The sequence below is a fragment of the Cinclus cinclus genome, chromosome 21 (assembly GCF_963662255.1).
Source record: "Cinclus cinclus chromosome 21, bCinCin1.1, whole genome shotgun sequence".
Lineage (NCBI taxonomy): Eukaryota > Metazoa > Chordata > Aves > Passeriformes > Cinclidae > Cinclus > Cinclus cinclus.
In genome coordinates, this window is record NC_085066.1 from 6076221 (window position 1) to 6098738 (window position 22518).

Genomic DNA, 22518 nt, shown 5'->3' on the forward strand with positions numbered 1-22518 from the left:
TTAAAGCCTACAAACATTGAGCCAGTCACACAATTACTCTGGATTTTCAGGAAAAGGAGAATTGATGTTCAAACACATGGAGTGGCACCAGACAGACAAAAAGCCTTGCCCATGCCAGCACCCAGGGACCATGCCACAGGAACAAGCGCTTGCACTAACTGCAAAGTGATGACTGTATTCCTACAGATTCCTCAGCTGTTGCTTTGAACTCTTTCACTGAAGTGTTTTGACAGCACACCAGATAAAACAGGGGAAAAAAAAGCAACTCTGAAGTGTATGTGAAAATATACACAAAAATATAACAAATCAAGCTATTTTCTTTTTCCACTGTGAAAGCATCACATTAAATGTAATCAAAACAGTAAATTCCAGAGCAATTAGTTTGTGCACACGTTAGTAGTTCTTAAATCTAATACATGCATGGGTGTAGCACACACACTGCCCTCACAATCTTTTCAACAGTTGTCATAGATCTGGAGAACATCAAAAGTAGAGCCCAGAGGTGCTGGACTTACTCAGGAGCTCGTTTCTAAGACTGAGGTGAAGACTAAACCACACCAGTCTCATAAAAGGAAGACACCAATGGAAGGGTAAGGTGTGACAACACAGCCATCTCCAAAAATCCGTATTTTCTACCATGAATATTCCAAGCCAAATCTGCAAAACAGGCTAATTTTGCATGCAAATGGACAGTTACATACCTAACTGACCACTGGTGCAAGCAATTACACGTGTGATTACCTGACTGCATAATTGCATGGGCCTAACTTTGAAATTGGGTCTTACATCTTCTGTTGAACACAAATGATCTCTTTTAATAAATAGATGTTGAGTAGTTTTGAATCCCAGTCAGCCAGACCTACTGACTCTAAACCAAATATTGAAAAAAGATGCTGAAATGTGCATTTCCACAAAAAAAAAAAAAAAAAAGAGCACCAAGTAACCCAGGCATAATGCAGCACACGGCCACCAAACTGAGCCAAAAGTTTCTCTGCTGAAACTTCTAATCCTTTAAACTGCAACTGAAAGCCAAATATCTGTACAAACAGGGCAGGTATCTTCATCAGAAACACCGGAAAGTTTCTCATCGTAATTCTTTCAGTGAAAGACTTCTGGGGCTTTCTTGTGACTCAGGATGTATTCTAGGGAGGAAAATCAAAGTACAAACACATTAAAAGAAACCTATTCTTAGCAAGCTGGTCAGCAGCTCATGAGTAGAGTTTCATGAGACAAATCCTGAAGATAAAGCAAAATCCAGCTTTGAATTATGAGGTGATGCAGGGTTTTCTGTACACAATCCAAGCAGTTGATGTCCCAGGCCTTCGCAGGATTGCTGACCTCTAGGGAGAGGTTTTTATCTAAATTTAGTAATTTTCAACTCTTTTCAGCCAATCGTAAGGAGTATTTTTCTTTTATGGAATAATCCTAAATACTGTCAATTTTCCTGTGCATGTCAAGCACAAGTCTCTATTTTATATGTCAAGCAAAAGCTCTTTGAGATTAGCTGTCAGTGTCTGTGAGTTTTGGCCAAATATCAATTTTCTGTGTGGATGACGCATTAAATTTAAGATGCTTGTTGCTACTGGGGGCAAAGCAATATAGCAATTACCAGGCTATTTCTGACTTACAAATCCATAAGTAATCATACTGCTGGAAACCCAAACTTGGTGGGAAAGAAATTAAGTAGAGTGTTAAAAACAAAGACTACCACTGAAGTAGTCACTGCCGCCTCCCTCAGGATGTTTGCTAGCAGGAAGATCTGATATCACAGTCCCTGAGCCACAGACACTTGCAGAAATCCAGGGAAAAGCAACTCCAATTCCCCCAGGGAAAAGCAACTCCAATTCCCCCAGGGAAAAGCAACTCCAATTCCCCCAGGTGTGCATTTCATCCACCACATCCATGCACAGACCACAGAAGATCTGAGGCAGCCTTGGCTCCTCTCCGCCCTTCCCTGATACTTTGGAACCTGCCACTGATAGTTTTCTTTATTACATCTCCACATGACACTAAAGTCCTGCGTTGCGTGGCGTCCAGATATACCCTCCTTAAAATTACTAAGCCAGGCTTGTGTGATCCAAGAAATGATGTTGTTGTAGCACCCCAAACTGATTTCTCCCAAGGTAAGCTTTATTTTATCTGCCAGAATAAGCCTCAGATTGTGCCACCAAATAAACAGGGGGTTTATTCGAGATATTCCTAGAAAAACAGGCATGCTGCAGTTCATATTAGCTCTCAGGGAATTTATTCAACTGCTGGTTTAAGGAACGCACATAAGATGAGTATTGGTGATCTGCAAGTGTCAGCTGGGACCCCAAGAAACCCTGGCACTTTGGCTCACATCAGTACTACCCAAACCAAGGAGCACCAAGCCGGGGAGCAGTGCATCCCTCCTCCTTGCTGGCATTGCTCCAGTGCTCATCCTCCAGCAGCCTGCAGCAGCACTGCCTCATAAAATACTGGAACACCATCCGTGCCCAAGGGAAACACCAGCATTAAAGCTCAGGACAAACAATGAAAACCTGACACTGGCCCCAAAAGGCAACACAAACAAATCTAAACCTGACAGGTGCTACCCAACACAGGGGCCCAGTCACCAGTGAGCCAAAAAATATTTGGACTACCAAACAGCGATGTCAGGAATGTACCAGGAGTCAATGTCATTTTGTCACATCACTGAAAAAAACAGACTAGATCCCAAAAAACCAAAAGGAAACAAGTGTCACAGTAATTCTCACACAGCCTGGAACAATTTGGACGCTTCTAACACAGGAAAAGTGCAAGGCACAGAGTGTTGGAGCAGAAGGTTTACACCCACAAGGACATGATCCATCCAGGACAGACAGGACATACAGAAATCACACACGCTCTGTAGCCCTTATTTAGAAAAAGCCACTATTTGCCATGTTTTGTCTCATTTCCATGGGCCTTCAGCAAGAGTGGAATTATTCAAATTGGCAGCAACAGTCTGGACAAGAGTTGTTTTCCAGTATCAAAGGACACCTACCCAGTAAATGCTGTACTGCAGCATGAGGCATAGCCCACATATTTTAATGCCTTAACCACGCATTGTACCAGCAATTGGACCAAAGCAATTAAGTCTTAATGAACCCATGTTTCTATCGCCAATTCCACCAGCAATATTTGCAAGACATTGCAAAACCACAATTCAACCAGCCCCTGTATAAAATACTACAAAGGATATAAAAAATAGGGCTTATAAAAACAATCACTGCAATTTTTTTCCCCCATTTCTTCAGCTATATGAGTTTTGACTTTTCTCTGCATGCAGAGCAGCTAATATTGTTATTTTTCTTCTTTTTGTGAAGACATTCTCAGAATCCAAGATCCTGGGATTAAAATTAACACAAAGAAATTTGCAGCAAAACACTGTGAATTTGTTTGATTATTTTTTTTCTTCTGTTTTTGGGAGATTAGCAATCTCCTCCTGTCCCCAATCTTTGACTACCACAAGAAAGTAAAAGCTTCTTAAATAATCTTTTATTGGCAATTTTATTAAAGGTTCAAGCTGAACACCAAAAACCCTTGGACAGCCAGAAACATTCAGCACAGACCTGATTTTGTTTCCTTTCTAAGAAGCTGGACCAAGCCAGGGAAAATGTGAAGCATCACTACAGTTGTTGGCTGCTCCAGAAAGAACCCCCCACCTGTGCTGCAGGCACCACATTACTTACACAGCAGCTGCTCATTATATCGTGATATAATGAAGTTTCACAGTGACACGTGAAGCAACACTAAAAACAAACCTAGCCCAAGGACTTCAGTGTGTTATGCAGCGCGAGGGCGACACAAATGCCGTACAAGTTATCACCACTATTTATAGGCTCTAATAATTCCACATTTTTCTCATGTGATCTTCCCAATACACCCCAGTGCAGCCCCAGGTGACACCAGGTGACAGTGCGTGAGCTGGCAGCAGTTTAAAACTCGTTGTACAAGAGGATCTAAGCATGCGTGATTTTAAGAGCAGTTCAAAACTCCAGGAGACAAAGAAATACTCTAAGCTGAAAAATCCAGGGAGAAACTCAGTGCTAGCTCCTGTGGCTAAAGGAAGAGACAAAGGAAGACAGAAGAGTGGCAATGACTTTATATTTGTTTTGAAAATTTCCATTTTCTCTTAATGGGCTATTAATTCCCTTGCTCCCACAGGCTAAGCTGGCTCTGGGAGGAACAATCCCCAGCTTCCACCACCGAAGCCCCCTGCGGAACGGGATCCCCACACACTCCAGCGGGTCTGAGTGAGCTGATGGGAGAAGTGAAAAGCAGGGATCGAACCTCAATGTTTCTAAACAGAATTAGCTGCACGCCATTCCGTTTGCATATCGCTTTCTCCCGTTCACAATGTGCTAATTCAGGCAGCAGCCACTGCGCTACATAAGGATGGCTTTCAAATCTAACAGCTACACGCATTATTTTTGCCTCCGTCCTCCACAATTCCATGGCTTTTTCCATACACTCCAATGTGTATGTCCTCTGAGCATTATTAATAGCTACTGAAGAATATTATCTGCCTACCAATCACTTCAGCTTCCTACTTAATGGCAAGTACATTTTTAGAGCATCAAATATATCAACGGGGACAATGGTTGCTAAATTTGAAGTCAACAACAACTGGAAAACGTTAGCTACTTCATTGGTATTTTTACATGCTTGCAGAAATATCTCTTGAAATAAATGAGCCTTTTTTTATCCTTTCAAAGAGATAATAAAATAATACTGAATTCTAAATACTGTCACATATCCTCAGCAAACCACAATTTAAATTTAGATAAATACATTTTTACTGCCAAAGATAATGAGCAAAAATAACTACAATTCAACTTTGCATAGTGGATTGGATGACAAAAAGACCACCTTAAAATGACAGATGGCTCACAGGCACAGCACAGCCGATGAACGCCCACCAGAATCTGGACAATCTTGGGAAAGGGGTTAAAGCAAAATAATTCTTAGGAGAAAATGCTTATCATTGCATCTGGCTGCGACATTAACCTTAAAAGACTACTAAAATATTCCATTAGCATACTAACCACGCTACATAAACTTTTATGTTTAAAATGTTCAATATTTCAACATAATTTCAATTAATGGAAATTGAACACTGGGATATGTATCAAGTTAAGTGTAATGGTTTTTTCTTCCCGTGCTTGCACAAAAGCAGCTCCAACCTGCCCGTACCAGCTCCCGCCACGGGAGCCATGTCCACAGGAGAAGGTCCTCAGCAGCTCCCAGGGCTTCAAATGAGCCAAACGCTGCCACAGATCTCTTCCCTGCACATTCAGCTCTGCACTCCAAGGTTATTTAAGCATGTGCTGAAATGCAAAGCATGCAAGCACATCTGCAGTATCTGCTCAGGGACCTCAGGAAGCGGCAGCAACCGAGAGACACCTGCCCCATAGAAGAAGCGTTTTTGGGAAAACAGGAGACAAAGGGATGGAAGCACCATTTGGAGAGTCTCAGCAGAGCAGAAGGAGCCAAGCCACAGCTAAAGTCAGTAAGAGAGGCACAGGTTTCAGAGCTTTATCCAGTGTATCATCACCGACCCAGGACACAAGCGTGCCCTGCTCTCGCAGCAATGCTACAGCCAAGGCTGTGCCACTGTTTCACAATTTTGCGCTTTCCCAACTTTTCCATAAGCCACGTTTGTTCAGAGGGGTTTTTTGGTTTTGTCTCCTTACAGCATGCAAACTTTATATTCAGCCTCCGTCTGGCACGATCCATTTCCTACATGAATCACAGTCAGGAGGGGTGAGAAAAAGAGAGGTCAGGTATCACATCTCTATTTAAGAGACATTTATTAGACAGTTTAGTCAAGCAGCTGCAGGCAAAGGGTCACATAATGCCTTGCAGTGCCACAGTAGCCTCTCTACATGAATTGAAAGCCCATCAGCAGCATGTTCCACAGCCCAACCTCCTCCACAGTTCCTTTGGGAACACAGTCTAAGAGGGAGACATGCCTGCCATGGGGCAGCTCAGAACCTGGTACCACAGCTCTGAGCTTGGGCTGGTCCCCAGTAGGATTCTGGAAGATTTCTGCAAGCTCTGTGTTTCTGTAAGCTCAACAGCAGCTGGTGATGAGATACAGGAGCGTGTCACCATGTGACAAGAGCCCACGTTGCACTGCTGACTTATTAGGAGATTAAGAAAGATCAAGTTATAAATGCCCATTCAGTTATTGAATGTGTAGCTGCACAGACATTGGGAGAGAAAGGAGCTGAACAAGAGTATAATCTTAGAAATCGCTAAAAAGGACTTTACAGGAACACTATACAACAACTGATAATTTTTTTATAGTTCAAAAAGAACTGTATGTGCTAAAAGTCTGAGGCTTATTTTGCCTTTTATTTACTTGATTTTCCTACCTCCTCCTTTGTCAGGAGCTAGAGTTTATAGGATTCAGGCATGGAAACAGAAAGCAGTTAGCACCAGTAAAGAAAAATATCTTTTGGTACTCTTCGCAGTACTAATTTCTATCCCTCGTATATATTTATATTCTTGGTATTCAGCACAAGTTTATGGTGTGACCAGTAAGTGCTCCTGCAGTTTGAATTATTGGCTTTGCTGCCCAAACATCAGCCAACATCAGACCCTCACGAATCACTGATGCACGAGCAAATAGTCATCTGCCCTGGACTTTGCACACCCTTTATTCAAAGTGGGAAGAAGGACAAGTTTCCCTGGCAGGCTGGGGAAAAAAAAAAAAAAAAGAGAATAAGGAGATATATATAGCAGCAGCTGTTCAAAGACTTCAGGAGGCTTGGCATGTGCCCATATGCCCAGCAGAGGTAGCGGACAGTAGAAATGAGACCATTTATCACGTGGATACACAGCTCATCACAAGGGAACTGCCACCGAGCACTGCTTAAACTGCTCCTCCAAAACAAGAAGTCGCTAAAGAAACATTAACTAAAGTTGCTGAAATGATGAATCTTTCTGGCAGATTGCAGTACTCCCATGGGATAATTCAGCTTTGGCTACGTGGGCACACATAAAATCCACCAGCAGCCTGCACCTGTTTGCAAAAGCAAAACCTTTAAGTCAGTGAAAATCAGAGCCTGTTGCACACTCAGAGGACTTGTCAGCACACAAGTGATTCACGGGAAACAGCTCAGCTGCACTCACCTCACCCTGCCTTCGCTCCTGCCACAGTAAAAAACCAAATCCCAGCAACAAGCCCCCTCTCCTTTCCCAGCAAAATTGCCTCAGTGCATTGAGAGTGTGTAGAGCCCACAAGGGCAGACCTGGCTTAGCTGTTTCCACGGAGCTGCCAGCACTTGCCCGTGGTTTTAAGAGCATAAATGCCTGGTTGCACAGCACTAAATCCCAATCTGCACAGGCAGAACATAAAGTTCAGAAGCTTCCAGGAAACCATCCTATTGCCCCACACCACAGACTGGCTCACCCTTACTGTCCTGAGGAAATCAGGAGAGGGGTTATTGTCATGCAAAAACAGAAAAAAGAAATGAAACCTATGGGCTAGATCATCTTTTTGAGCAAGTATACGTACTGTAAAACCACCATCTGATCTAAGCCCGTGCTGCTGAGTGACCACGTATCTTCTATTTTCTTTCCTAGTTTTTCACAACATCTCCTACACTATTAGAACAAAGCACTTTATTCCCAGTTTGAACTCATTCACTTTCAGCGTCCAGTCATCAGTCTGGTACCCACTTATTGTTTACATTAATGAATCCTTCAGAACAAGTCACCTGAGCTCCTCTGGTTGCTCATATTAAGCACTTCAGTGTTCGAGTCACTCAGTGTGCTCTTACACCTCCCCTTTCGCACATGCAGAGAGGTGGGGACGGGACTCCAGGGACAGCTGATTCCCTGCTACGAACCTGAAAAGCCGCTGTTCAGCCTGGGAAAGGGGTGTGGAGGAGAGCTGAGCAGGAGGACCAGAGCCTGGGAAATCACAGCCCCAGCTCCGGGTGGTTTGTCCTCATGCCGGGAGCTCCTGGGGGCTGCTGCCACCTAGAGATGCTCACAGAGCCAGGCTGCGGGCTGGCCGCCCCGCACAGCCCACCACCACCCCCAGGAAATGCTCAGCACCCACCCCAGCAGCTCCCCAGCTCTGGCACGGGCCAGAGCGAGGTGTTTCACTCACAGCAAGGTGTTTCTCCAAAAAGCCTCTGGAAGATGTGCGCGCTCTGGAACACAGGCTGCGCTTCCAGAGACGGGACGAGTCAATGAGCTGTGGTTTGCTTAAATTTAATTTAAAAACAAAACAACAGAAAAAACCCAACCAAACTAAAATCCCCTGAAAACTAGACTAAAACATTTAATTCAATGAAGGTGTGCGGCTAAAGGCCTGCTAGAAAACAGAGGGTACATTTTAGAACAACTTGGCATTACGGTCAGGAGTGCAACGCAACACTTGGGGTGAGCTGGCAGCACCCACAGGGTGCTGGGCCCTTTGCTGCTATGGCCAAACATGCCTTTCTCTGCTACCCATCCCACTTCACTACCGTGCAAGGCTCAGGAGAAAGGCTTCCCCCTTCATGAGCTGCTACTGCCAAGTCTCATTTGCTTTACTCATAAGGCATGTATTTCAGGTCCTTATTATTACTGTTTTCATGTTAATTACAAGCACAGCTCCTAGTGCCAAATTCCATACATATAAACATCAATTACCATCTCTTTTTTTAAAAGCAAAGTCACAACTCAGTCACTGGGGCACTCAGCAGTGCCGGGCTGGGCAGGGCAGACGCAGGCACAGAGCCTGTGTGGTACAACCCCGTGCCGGAGCTGCCCCGGGATCCCTGGGGATGCCCCCAAGAGCCAGAACCCGTCTCCTCTGCCCTGCTGGCTCGCAGTGCTCTCAGGGGGCACGCAGGGACAGCAGCAGGGTGCCCTGGCTACCACTCAGAGACACCTGAAGGGCTGTATGACACCCAGGAGGGCGCTGAGCCCACAACAGCACCCGCTCTCCCTTGGTAAAAAGGCCCAGATGGAACGATCCCCATGCAGGGGCCAGGCCCTCTGATGGCAGCGACAGCCTGAAACTCCCAGTCAATATTTATCGTGCCTTTGGAAAGGCACTCAGAGCTCAGCCTAATTTTAACCATGAAATAGACATCGTGGCAGAATAAACAGGAGAGGTGCCAAGGAGGGCTGTAGCAAAGGAGAGGAGCTGCATCTCTCTGAAGGCGTGTGGCATGGCCCAGAAAGGACTAAAGGCATGAAATTAAAGACTGCCCATATATCAGCCTGAACATGCTTCTCACTGGGAAAAAAAAATAAAAAAAAAATAGAAAAAACTGCAAAAATATTTCAAGTACAATTATTCTCAGAACAGAACAGCTGAATACTTCAAACAGGACTAAGTTAATTTGGCTGTAATTATTTAACAACTCACCAACCCCACATATCAGAAAATGGAGTTAATTTATCAGCTATTTTCAAGCAGAACAAAGACTCGCCAGCTTCCAGGTAACAGCCCAAGCTGTTTGGCTCACGTGACCCCGACTGAGCTGTGCACTGCAAACATTATATGCCCAAGCACGGAGACAGAAGAAATCAGAAAACCCCAACGTGTTTACATATTTACACACAGGATAATGAAATCCAAAGTTTGGCCAACAGCTTGCTTGCATGAGCAACGGCATCACCATGTCTCTCAATGCACCAAAAATGAGGGCGGCAGCCAGACCTCCATCCTACTGCCCCCAAAAGCCAAGAGAGCCCAAATTCCAGGGGGGTCCTAAATACTACTTGCAAATCATGCCTCTCTGTCCAGCCTGCCTTGCTATTCCAGCAAGCACCAAGTAGCAAGACTCAATCATTACTAGCTGCCCACAGCAGTGCCTAAACCCCTCCAAATAGGAAATGTCACTCCAACCCTTCTATTTTAATAAACGGATTTTCTGTTTTGTACAGTGCAGGGCACAGAGGCTTTTCAACAGCACAGATCCAGGAGGCTTCCCCAGAGACGACAGGAAGGCAGGCGAGCAACCCTGGACCGACGCTTTTTATTTTTCACTGGGGTATAAATCCAGCAGTGGAGTGAGTCTTTGCGATCGTTCACGCCAACAGCCCGGTCTGAACGGTGGGAAGGATTGCTGGAGAGCACGGGAGCATCCCAGTGGGGACGGCTGCTGCCCACAACCGGGGCAGGCTACGGCAAAAGTGCAAGAAAAGTAGCAAGTGAGGCGAAGAGTCAGGCTGCGTGTAAACAGGGAGGCAGGCAACAAGGTACAGCGAAGCAGCGCCTGTGAAACGAGTGCCGTTCTTCTTCAGCGGGGATTTACCGATTCAAACCGCAGGAACAGAATATATAAAAGAAAGCAGCAGCCCAGCATTTCACCCCTCCCGATTTCGAGGGCTAGGAAACAATCACACAGCGGAGAAGTAAACTGTGCCCCAAGATCAAAAACCCCAAAACCGCCATAAAAGCAGGCAAAGCCAGGACACGCTCCTTTCGCTTCCCACCAAATGTATCCTTCTTTTAATCTGTTACATAAAGCCCCAAAATATAAACTAAATTGTGAGAGCGAGGAGCTGTTGCACCAATACCGCCCAAACAGCATAAATTTTGCATCACCGGGGAGGGAAGGGGGAAAAAAAGAAAGAAAAAAATAAAAGAGCTTAGTTACAAACACTGAAGAAATTTCCTTTAATGTTTTATTCACAGCAAAGGGGCGATGCAGCGGGGGAAGATCCCCGTGCCCTCCCCGGGCGACGGAGCCGGCACAGCTCGTACTACGGCGGCAGAAAGCGCTGCTCGGATGCCAACAGGAAAACAAAATTCAAGCCAACGCTGCAAGTTTCCCTCCAGAAAGTTAAAAATTCCGAACAGACCCTGCCAGAGGAAAAAAAACGCCTTTTCCAGCGTTAACTTCCAAGCCGTCCGCCGTCCCTCCCCCGTGCGCGAACACCTCGGCCCGGTGTTTACGCGGCGGGGTCGGGACGCGCCGCGCACACGAACGCACAGGTGCACGGGGGACGAACGCCGCCCGCGATGCCAAGCTCGGGAGCGCAGCCCCGTCGGGGCGGCAGCGGCACCTGCGGGAACACGCACGGTGCCCGGCCGGGGCTCCGGCGGGGACACGGAACGCCGCTTGCGCGGGCGATCCGCGACCGCCGGCCCCGCTCCGCTTTCCCGCGGGAGCTGTCGCCCTCTGGCCGCCGCCGCTCCACGGGATCCCCGCACGAACTCCCGCACCCCGCGCTGGGACACGGAGAAGTTGTCGGGAAGGCGCCGCGCCGCTCCGGCCGCTCACCCACCTGCCTGCGCCGCCGCAGCGGCCCGCGGGGCTCCGGCCGCCGCCGCCAGCACGCAGCAGCTCCACCACAGCAGCCCCCCGGCCGCCGCCGGCATCGCGCCGCCGCCGCTGCCTCAGCGCCGCCGCTGCCTGGCCGCCGCCATCCCCCGCGCAGCCTCCGCGCTGCCGCCGCCGGCTCCCAAAAGTTGCCGCCGCCGAGCCGCCGCCCCCAGCGCCGCCCCTCCGCGGGCGCGCCGCGGCGCCGACGGGGCGGCCGCGCCGCTGCCGGGCCGCGGGGCGCTGCGCCGCCAGCACGCGCGGATCGGAGCGGCGGGAGTGCGACGAGGAGGAGGAGGAGGAGGAGGAGGAAGGAGCGAGGGGGGCGCGGGAGGAGGAGCGGCGGGACGGAGCGAGGGGGCGGGCGGGGGCCGGCACCGCGCGGGACCGCCCCGCGCCCCCCCCCCCGCCCTCTCCCCTCACGGGCGCTCCGCACCTGCGGAGCCGCTCCCGCGCTTTTGGCCCCGCCCCGCCCCGCCTGAGGGAGCAGCGGCGGGAGCGGGCCCCGAGGGAGCTCTGCCGTGCCGGGAGGTGGCACGGCGGGCACAGGGACACAGCAGCGGCTCCAGTGCCCGACCCTGACGTGTGGAGAGCACCGCGGGCAGCGTGAAGCGCGCCCAGGCTCCTCTCCACTGTGGGACCCTCCCGTAGAGCTGATCCGGACAAGGACGTGGCGTATCACCCTCTTACCTGGGTTTGCCCCAAAACACTCGCTGCTGTGAATGCTCGTACCCCCTCATGCAAAGATGAGCACCCCACCTGCGTTCGCAGCACCAAGGTGAGTATAGGGCTTCCCAGTGCTCAGCCTAGGCAGCTGGGAAGCTTTAGGGTGGAAGGGCTGGGAAGGAGGGAGAGAGGCTTTAAGGGCAGCAGGGCAGGTTGGCAGCACGTTGGAGATCGCTCTTCAGTGTGGTGGTGGTGGTGGGTGGACTTGGCACTGAAGCAGCTGATGAGAGCCACGTTTTCCAGCTTGCCTACAACTCTATGGGGCACACAGGTGTAATGGCATCTCCCACCAATGCATCCCCCGTCCTGATGTTCCCTGCCAGCCTGGTGGCACCTCCTAGATGCTGTCAGGTGGGGACAGCTGCAGTGCTAGGGTCCTGCAAGCATCAACCCAGCATCCTCCTCACTAATACCAGCCCCAGCACAAAGGTGAAATGCTGACACAGACGTCCTCCCTAACATGTCCGGCTTCTCATCAAGACTTGTCTCAGCAAGACAGCGACTGAAAATCTCAGCATCTCATCACAGGTGGGAAAGAGCAGCTTCCATTTACCACTCTTGGTGAGTTTATTCGCATCTTCAGCCATAACTGAACACTGCAAGTGCTCTAAAGAACACCTTCAGTTCTTCACTTCATGTCCCCAAAATGTGTGTTCGAGGTTTTGAATCCTGCTCACCCCAATCAAGCCCTTCTGGATCTCATCAACGTGAAGGGAACCTCCTTATGCCTTTCCAGCTGGTCTGTGCAATACTTCTAGGAGTGATGCTAGCAGCTTTCCCTGGCACCCCCAAGCAGAGTAAGCAGCAGCAAGTGCCTTCCCTCTAACCAGCTCCAATGGAATGGTTTTCCCATAGGAATTAAACTCAGAGGAAAAAAATCTCAGTCCCTCCAGCCAATCAGCCTCCTTTCCAGAGAAGCCAGAGGCTTGGATGCCATAGAAAAAAAAAAAAAAAAGTCCCCAAATCAAGATAGTATTTCAAGATGGATTATGGCTCTCTCACCAAAGAGCTGGAAGTTTAGCTGGAACGAATTAGCCAGGCTTTGCAGAAAGGTGGCTGTAAAGAAGGAGGTGGCATTGCCCTCGGTGCTGCATCCCACTGCCTACATCAGCAGTGGCAAAGGGGCAGTTCACTGGCAGGCTGAGGCAGGTGAAAGAAAGGGGCAGCTGGGAAGCAGAGCCCCAACACACAGGGTTTTCAGCCTCTTCCTTAGGGTTTTCCCTGAGAACACCACCTGGGTGAGGCCAGCCGGAGAGGCTGGGAGCCAGCCCGTGCCCTTGCTGAGCAGATTAGCAGCAGTGCTAATCACCCCTCCTTGCCACCCCCAGGAAAGAAGCATGATCCCTGCCTAGCACAGAAATGGATCCAACGGGAGGCTGTGAGGCAAAACTCGCTCAAATATTGAACTAGAAAAATTTTGCTCGGTCTGCCTCTCGGTAAACAGTGACTAATTGCTCTGGCTGGAGCTGCCGTGCCTTCTAAATTGGAAGGTGCAGATGGAGCAAGGATAGTGAAGGCTCCTTACCTGACGCCGGCTGTACATTAATCACAAATGTTTGCTATGCAAATCTTGTCATACAAAACAATTATTGCTGTTCCCGTACTGACCTCATGTTTATTTATTACATGAGCTCTTTATTTGAACCTTGTCTGGTCTCTCTTCCCATATGAGTGTATTAGTATGTGGCTTCCAAAGGCACCCAGCTGAGAAATTGTAGATTTATTTGTGGCGTGGAGGGATGGCACACGACACACTGACTGCAATGCAGCTCTTACACCAATGGCTCTTCATGCAAAATATTCTCACCCCGAGGTCTCTTGCTGGGATGAAGGACACTCTCTAACAGCACAGGGCCACGACTCTGGGTTTGCTCTGACGCTGCAGTATTAACCGATGGTTAATGGAGACTGTCAGCCCGAGGAGCCGCGCCATAAAACTCTGCTTGGGCTTCTTTAGGGCCCGCTCAGTAAAATTTTACGCAGTGCTTTGTCCTTGGCTTTGTCACCTTTGCCTGCCTCCAGAATGATGAGTTGATAATAGGTTTAACTGTTCCACCAAGTAAGTTGCATGTGTGTTTTTGAATGTGGTGGTGTTTGGGTAGCTGGAGCGATGGGTGTCTTTAGGCACCAAATATTCTCTTGCCAGAGGAGTTTTTTCCATGTGATTTGATGTTGGGCAACACTGGCATCCGGTGGGCAGAGGGCTTCCTCCTTAACAGCTGGTGACAGCTCACTCCCTTGATTTTGTCCTATGGCTTCTCGAGATGATCATTAAATGCAATTTCTACATTAATCTGGGTTTTGTTTTCCCCCTTCCTTCAGTTCAGCTGCACAGGAGGCAGAACAGTGTATTACCTTTTTACAGTTTTCTTTTAAACACTCTCTGCTGTACAGTCTAGGGTCTTCTGAAGTTGGCTGTCCTTCCACATCGATCGGTTTTGTTGTGCAGGGACTCTGCCTGCCTTACACCTCAGGCAAGCCTCTGTTCCTCCCTTGAGGGTATCAGGAAGGGTCTCCATGGTTCTTGCTTCAAACCAAACCCTCTTGTCTGACCTCTGTGGGCCCCGTCCTTTTCCACAAACATTATCTGTGCTCTTTTGCTGGGGGGAACTGTAGAAAAACCCCCAGAACTTCAAATCCTTCTTACACCCCTCAGCCCTCCCTGCCTCACTTGCTGCTCTTTCCTCTGCTCTCACCTCTGCTTTCAGCTCTTCCCAATGTAGCATAATTTTCTGATGCAATTAGCGCTTCTCATGACTTCCAAATCATTAATAAAGCCAGTAATTAACAGCAGGCCCGACAATGAACTGAGCAATGCCACACTTGGTACTTTTGCCCCTCTCCAGCATCACCCCTTCCTTAGGATCTCAGCTGGCTTTCCATCCATTCGGCAACTTGCATGCCCTGGTCAATTTGAAATATTCCTGCCCCCCAGTATTTCTCTTTTATGGTGCAGCTGTAGCTTTTGCTAATTGTTCATGAAATTACTTTCTTTTTTTTTTTTTTCTAAAGCAATATTTTTATTGAGAAGTTGAATTTAAAAGGGGCCATAAATGACTAATCGTAATTAATAAAAATGAAGAAATAATTGGGCAATGTCTTTAAATGTATATGCCTGGAGTCAAACTCCTAAATCCCTGTTTCTGTTAGATCAGCTTGGGGTTTTTATTCTCCCCTGAAGGAGCAGCAGTGCCCAAGACTGTCAGGGAATACTCCAAGTGATGGAACAACTCTCCAGCAAACCCCAGAAAGCTGAGGGCTGGGAGAATGTGGTGGACCATGCCAGCAGCACATAGCTTACTGCTGCCCTCCTCCCTTGCTGACAGGAAAAACTGGCTGTGCCAGGGCGAGAGGGGCTTTGGGGACCCAGTGGACAACTTGACCCTCTTGGAAAAGACCACCTTTAACCTGTGGAGAGCCCTGCCACTTCCACAAGACTGTTAGAAAGGGATTAGACATTTAAGGGCAAGACAGTTACATTAAAAAAAAAAAAAAGCAGCAATAAAAGGCTTTTGTGGTTCAGAGCATAAATCAGCTTTTTACTGCTTCCTCTTGCAGGGAGTGCGGCCGCAAGTGTCTAACTCGGGGATTTTTATATCTGCTTGTGAAGTACCTGGGGGACAGCAGTGCCAGGGAGCGGGCACGGGATCCTGTGCCTGAGTCAGCACTGTCCAGCCGAGGATGCTGCAGCATCCTGGTGGCTTTGGGAGGGAGGCTGAGTGTGGTGGCATGCAGTCAGGGACACAATCCCATCATCCAAAGCAGGACTTGGAAGTGCACAGAGATAGTTTTGAGGGCCACTTCACCCCTGCTCCCCTCTCCTGATGATAATTAACTGCTGGTGGTTTTCCTTTGCCAGTGTAGACTAGCAGAAACTCAGATCCACCTCCCCAGCTCATTAAAAGGTCAATGTTTTACAAAGTAGCACAGCCACCCTAACCAGATGAGTGCCTGGCTAATTGCCTTCAGTGTGAAATTAGGTTTGCGGTTTCTGTGGGATCAAGTGTGGTTTCCTCTGCCCCAACCTCCTTGGTTGTGTTCCCAGTTGCTGATGAGCATTTGATATGCAGAAAATACTGCACTTTGCAGCCAGAAACATGCACTCCAAATAAATCCCTGGCTTTGCCTAAGCTTTGGATGGTGCAGAGGCAGGAGGGTTGGAGAAGCTGTGATGTAGCAGAGCAGAAAATGCCACATGGGGCTGAACCTTGGCAGGCAGTTTGAGAGCTGTCAGGCAGTGTAGGTTTGAGTGCCTTGCATGTAGGGCATTAGGTCAACACTTTGGCACTGTTTTTCCACTGCTTCTTGCAGTGTCAAGGGGTGCAGAGTTGGCCAAGCTGGGACACCTAGAAGCAGCTCTGGATCACTCCTGCTCGCTGGACCAGAGAAGGATATATGCAGCACAGTGGCAAATTGTTTAGCTGAAAGCACGGGAGAACTTGTGCCTTGCACTGCAGCATCTTATGTCATTGAACAAAGCAAGCGTGTGTCAGCTGTGGTGACAGAGATGCTCCTTGTCCACCGTGCTGAGCGAGAAGCCTTGGTCCATTAGGCAACACGTGCCAGAGTGCACAAAGCTGGAAGCAGGCATCTCTGCAGAGTGGGCAATCCCGAAACAAATACAAGCCCTTGGTGTGAGAGAAATACTCATTAGGTATCCTCTTCCTGCCAGTACAGCCTCACTCACATGTGACAAGCAGCCAAAAGCCCATGCAAGAAGAAAGCTTGTGCGAGAGGACGACTTCTCACCTGTAGACAGCTGAGACCCTTGGAAACACCTACTAGCCCACCTCAAACTGATGTCAAGACAATTATGGGGGTTTCTTTATAAGTGCAGGCTTTTCAGTTCACAGCTGGAGAAGCAGAACAATTAATACAGGCTCTGTATGTGCACAGCCAGGTGAGCAGCTCTTTGGAAGTGCTTGGCCTTTGCAGACACCTGTGGTGAACATCTGTGGGGAGAAAGAGTGGCATGGAGGTATCCCCACCACCTCCACCTCCTGCAGAGATACTCTGCTGCTTGGCCAAGATCCTTAGCTCCACATTTTGAGAAGTGGAACCTACAATGGGAGCAGTGTGGAGCTCAGCTGTGTTTGCAGGACTTCAGAGATGATATCATAACCCCAGAGGCAGAGCAGAGTGGAGCTCCAGGCAGGCAGAGAGATGTGAGCTCAGCCATTCACCAGGGACAGTTAATCAACACTGGGCCCATTGTGGGGTGGTGCAATGCACGAGTTAGTATTTTTTTTTGGGGGGGTGGGGGGGAGGGATTTTTTTCAGAATTATTGCTTAAGGAGCAACAAATATTTTCCTGAAGCACAAAGAAGAGTACTCTGGGAGCCTGAAAGAAGCCACCCAATTAGATAATAGAAAAAATATAAATACAAAATTTCAGCAGTAGCCAATACAACACAGGCATCATAATTGTATTTTCTGGAACTGAAGGCTGATCTCAAGGAAATATTTTAGACCGCACTTGGGTTTTAGTGGTATTTATATCTCATTCATAGCAAAAAGATTAAAGTACACTCTCAGTTATTATAAGAATCCCAAAACAGGTCTATGTTGTCCACTCCGAATTAGGGTATCATATTGCTTTTTTTTTTTTTTTTTTTTTTTTGGTCCTCCTGTGCATATCAAACCCCTTGGCAATCTGCTTTTCCAAGGGCCTCACTTACATTTCACAGAATCATAGAACAGTTTAGGTTTGATTTAAAGGTCCTTTCAAGCCCCCTGCAATGAGCAGGGACAATTTCAACTAGATCAGGTTGCTCAGAAGCCCATCCAACCTGACCCTGGATGTTTCCAGGCCTGGGGCATCCACCACCTCTCTGAGAAACCTATGCCAGTGCCTCACCACCCTTATTCAGCCCAGTAGAAGATGGAGTATTTTTTCCCATCATCCACATGCAAAAACATGGGCATTTTTGTTTTCTTCCCAACTCATATATGACATCCAAATATAGCATTCTCTTGCCTAGTGCTCTCTCACTCATCCTTCTCTCCCACCTCTCCCCTACCTTCTCTGTGATCCTGGCGGGGTGTCTCACATCTGAAGCCAAACTCCTCTCAGCTCAATGATCTCATGCCATAATTCATGTCTTCTTTCTTTTTGAAAATAGAGGAACATCCTCCCAAGTGGCATTGAGCAAAACGCAGTAAAGAAAATAGGGAGGTTTTCCACTTGATACTGAGGAGTTTCTGCTTCTTTCTTCTTGTAGTTATTGGATCATACTTTAGTCTGGTGCTGACTTCTCAAGCCATACAGTACAAGCACACTGACATACTAATAATGTTTGCATTTGCTTATGGGTGACTCAGTTTTGTGAGATGACAGAAGGCAATACAAGCCATGGCTCAGCATTATGCTGTCAGCAATGGGGCTGGGGTATCTCCCACATGTCCAAAACACCCCACTTTTTACTACACGTTCAAGGTTGAATCTGAAGAATTTTAAGGGGGCCTAAAGGATATCCACCCATTCTTCAAAGCACATTTGAAGCTCCCAGTCATAATTATTTACAAAGCAGTTTCTGAAGCCTTTTTTTTTCTAAAAAGTCTTCCTATGAAAAATTCATTTTTACAGCACAAACTGTGTCTATAAATAATAGACACTCCAGCTCACCTGCCTCTTTACATTTCTATAGGCAATGCAAGCTCTACTTATAACAAAATAGAACAAATTTACGCTGCTGTGTTATCAGCACACATCCCCCATCTGGCACAATTTTCCGGATGGTCCCGTTTGCCTGATAATTCATTGTTTCTATAGCAATCCTGACAAGAAGAGTTTCCCATTGTGCTCAAGGAAAAGGGCACTCCCAAGACCACAGTATCTTTATTAGCTCTAAATACCTTACAAATAGAGTCTGGTTATCAAAATTGGTTTCCAAAAGTCACCATTATTTCAAGCTTTGCTGTTAACATGCCCAGGACATTTGGTCGCTCACAGGGGACCAGCCCATTTTCTTAGAAGCTCATACTGAGTGTATTTGTAGGAACTGCAGCAGTCAGATCCTTCCAGATCGTTGTTTCCATGTGAAATAGTTCTATTATTCCAAATTTTCCATGTAAATGTAGGCGTCATGTAGCTGCTGAGGTGAGCGGAAGCGCTCAACAATTTAATAAAGAGGATTTAGAACCCAAGTTGTTATAAACTTAGGGATTGAACTCACTTGTCCTCATCCAAGTGTGAAAAGCAGAAGCGATGGGGCTGAGGCACTGCTGGCCAGGTGGCTCACATGGGGGTGCCTTTCCATGCAGGACACCCCCTCCTTGCCTTCCCCAGGGCTGGAGCCCACCAGGAGCCACGGCACGAAGCCAAGCAGCACTTCAGGGTGCTGCTGCCAAGGCAAGGACAAAACTTCTGCTGGCAGGCCACGAGCAGGCAGCAGGCCAGTGGGTCACCTTGTCTACAGGCAGCCATGCAAATCTTTGCCCAAATTTTCCCCTTTTATGCCTTTCTTTTTTCCACCTTCTTTCCTGGAATCCAGCTGTTTGCAAGGTGAATGCTCTCTTCTTGCATTACTTTTTTCCTTATTTTTTATTTTTTTCTAAAAGTATGCACTAGAAAAAGAAACTTTCAGCAAGTACTATGTAAATCTTATTATTTAGGTTTAAAATAAATTTTCATATTTATTTTTAACCTCTGTTACTGCTTTTCTGAATATTTGGCGATCAGGAAAAAAAAGAGGGCTCCTTCAAATTATGACAAAGGTCTCACCCTCCTGACAACACTGAACAAGAGAACAGATTTGGTGTGAACAGTCATAATTCTCATGCTTTTTGGACTTTATTCGATGTGCAGAGGGTCTGGCATGTTCCTCACAAAGATGTCATGTGATAGCTCTTATCACTGAAAAACAGCAAAGGAAGATGTAGGAGAAATCACAGCACCTTCACATTTCTCCATGACTTCCCAGCTCATAAAAGTGCTTGCAGAAGGGAGTAAAAGGATTTGTTTTATTTAATTTTTCTCCCTCCATTTTTTCCCATATCGTGCCTAGTGTAGAATTTTTTCTCGGTAAATTGAGACAAAAATAAAAGTTACTAGCAGTTTATTTTGATAGACTAAAACTGATTCAAATTCAGAAATTCTCCCTTTTTCAGGTAAAAAATAACAATGCTATTGGAAGATTACACATGGGGAAGAAAAAAAAATACCCCCAAACACCCCATCCTGAATTGGCGTAACTGCCATAGGGAGGGAAAGCTCTCGTTTTTTAAACCCACAAGCCTTCCAGTTCTCCCACACCACCATCTTTCATTCCTAACCATACAATGGTTTGGGTTGGAGGGGACCTGAAGCCCATTTGATCCCAACACCATAAACATGGACACCCTCCACCAGATGAGGCTGCCCAAAGTCCCACCCACCATGGCCTGCTTTGACCACACAAGAGGAGACTTGAATCCAGATCTTGTCCCCTTATCCAACCTCTTGACCACTTACTGGCTTCAGCACAGTTTCCCAAGCTTTTCACATTTGAGTGGTTTCCCTCTCCTGCCATAAAAACCTGACACAAATTCCATCCATCCATATGAACAGGAATGGTTGCAAGCTTCCCTCCGAAGGTTTAAATTAATACTTAATGAAGACTCAGAGTTTAAGATTAAATGTTCAGCCCCTGGCTAATTATGTTTGTACAGTTCAATTTCCTTGGCAAGCACTTGAGATAAAAAAACAAAACAAAACAAGCCCCAAACAATATTTACACATTCTAGAACACAGCAAATCCTTCCTTGAAAAGGCACAAGAAATCCCTGTAGAGCTCTGGTACACTTTCAGCCAGCCTCCTGTCCAATTTCCTGGGGAAAAAGAAACAAAAACAAAATGCAGTTCATGACCTTGTGAGTTAAAAAAGGCGAAATATCTTAAATATTTGTATTTGTCTGTTCTGGCTGTGCAGTGTGCATTATAGCTACATATGCAATTAGCTTCTATTCCACACCTCTGCATGGGTGAAGATCTGAAGTACAGATCCCCTTTGCAGCTATTATACATGACTTTTCAAGAATTGCCTTTAAAGTATTACATTAGGCTGCTGTTTATCTTCCACTTAGGTCTTTCATTATAAATCCACCCATTGGATGGATCAAGTTTTCATTTCTATAATATTTTTTTCTCCCTGTAGCAATGCCTTGTAAACAGCCTCCTTATGTATGACTATGAATGAGATGGAAAAGCCAGGGAATATCCTGTGGTATGAGGAAAAAATTGCTGTGGTTACTGCCTTATAAAATGCACTTGATAAATTTGAATAATCTGAATTTTTATTGCAACAGTCTTTAAAATAAAGATGTACAGTTTCCTTTTTTTAAATTTTAAATAATGCACCAAAATCTTAATAAACAATTTAGTCTGAACCACAGGGAGAAATGAAAGACTCTTCTATGTAGTGACTCACTGGATTATTGAAAACAACTCTGTGGCTGCAACTGCTTTGCCTTTCTGATATATCTTTTCCCTCTGTTTTTAATAATGAGATCACTGTAGAGCTTCGATGAAAAATGAAATTTCCTTCTTTTCCAATGGACAGAAGTATTTATGTGGGTTAGAGAAATGCATCTAAAATGACACTGCTCAAGTCTAGCAGGCACAGATTTTTACACACATGAGTTGTAGAAATCTGTCTGCCCATCTTAATTCTCACAATTTATCCCCTTGTGTGTATTTTTTTTCCTTCTGTGGATCGGACAATCAATTTTCCCTCCCTTTTTATGAATAAGTCTCTTTCAGAAATGAGACACATGGCTTTAACTTCTGGGGGAAGCGTTGCCACTGCTGCTAACAAAAGGGATGTGAACTGAAGGGCTGTTCTGCTCTGGAACATTAAGCAGATTACATTCCCCCTGCAAAGTGCCATCATCAACATTAAACCGACTTGTTAATAGCCCCATGGGTTTTTTTGTTTGTTTGTTTTCCTTTTCAAGTGTTATCTACAGTTAGCTGCGAGATAAAAACCCGAACAGCAAAACAGTGCTGAGAAGGGTCTCCCTCCTAAATGGTGGCACCTCTCAGGTAGGTGCTCTAAGCTCTCCTCTTTCCATTGGTATGAAGCAGAAGCATGACTGTCTTAACCCATCTCCAACACCATTACTCAGACTAGATGATGTTTAACAAAATGAGCGATTTGCTGTGAGATTGAGGAGGAGATTGTTTATTTTGGTACTGCTTGACATGCTCACAAGCAGGTGAAAAATGTTGCCCTGTAAACTTAGTTTTCTGTGTTGATTGAGAGATGTCTTATGGAAATGTATTAGTCACTGTAAACCCCAGGATACAAAAGTAAAAAAAAAATAGGGAATTCAATAAAAAGAGAGAGCCATTAAACTAGCTCATCCTCTCTTCACTAGTTCAGGTGTAAAGAGTGATGCTACCTATGCACTTCTGTTGAACTCCATGGTTAAAAAGCCATGAGCACATGGAGCAAGTAGTATTTCAGCTATCACCACGTTCCTTTCAATTAACCTGGAAAACCTGTCCAGGGCTGAGCCCTCTCCCACTGAA

At 46.6% G+C, this 22518-nt stretch overlaps 1 protein-coding gene across 2 annotated transcripts in view; it reads right to left on the bottom strand.

The window, feature by feature from the left end:
• ERBB4 (erb-b2 receptor tyrosine kinase 4) overlaps positions 1–11341 on the bottom strand; it is a 552024-nt gene extending 540683 nt beyond the window's left edge. For both annotated transcript variants that reach the window (XM_062506761.1, XM_062506760.1), the window contains exon 1: positions 11248–11341. In XM_062506761.1, the coding sequence (XP_062362745.1) occupies positions 11248–11341 (94 nt within the window). The remainder of the gene's footprint in view (positions 1–11247) is intronic.
• Between the last annotated feature and the right edge of the window lie 11177 nt (positions 11342–22518).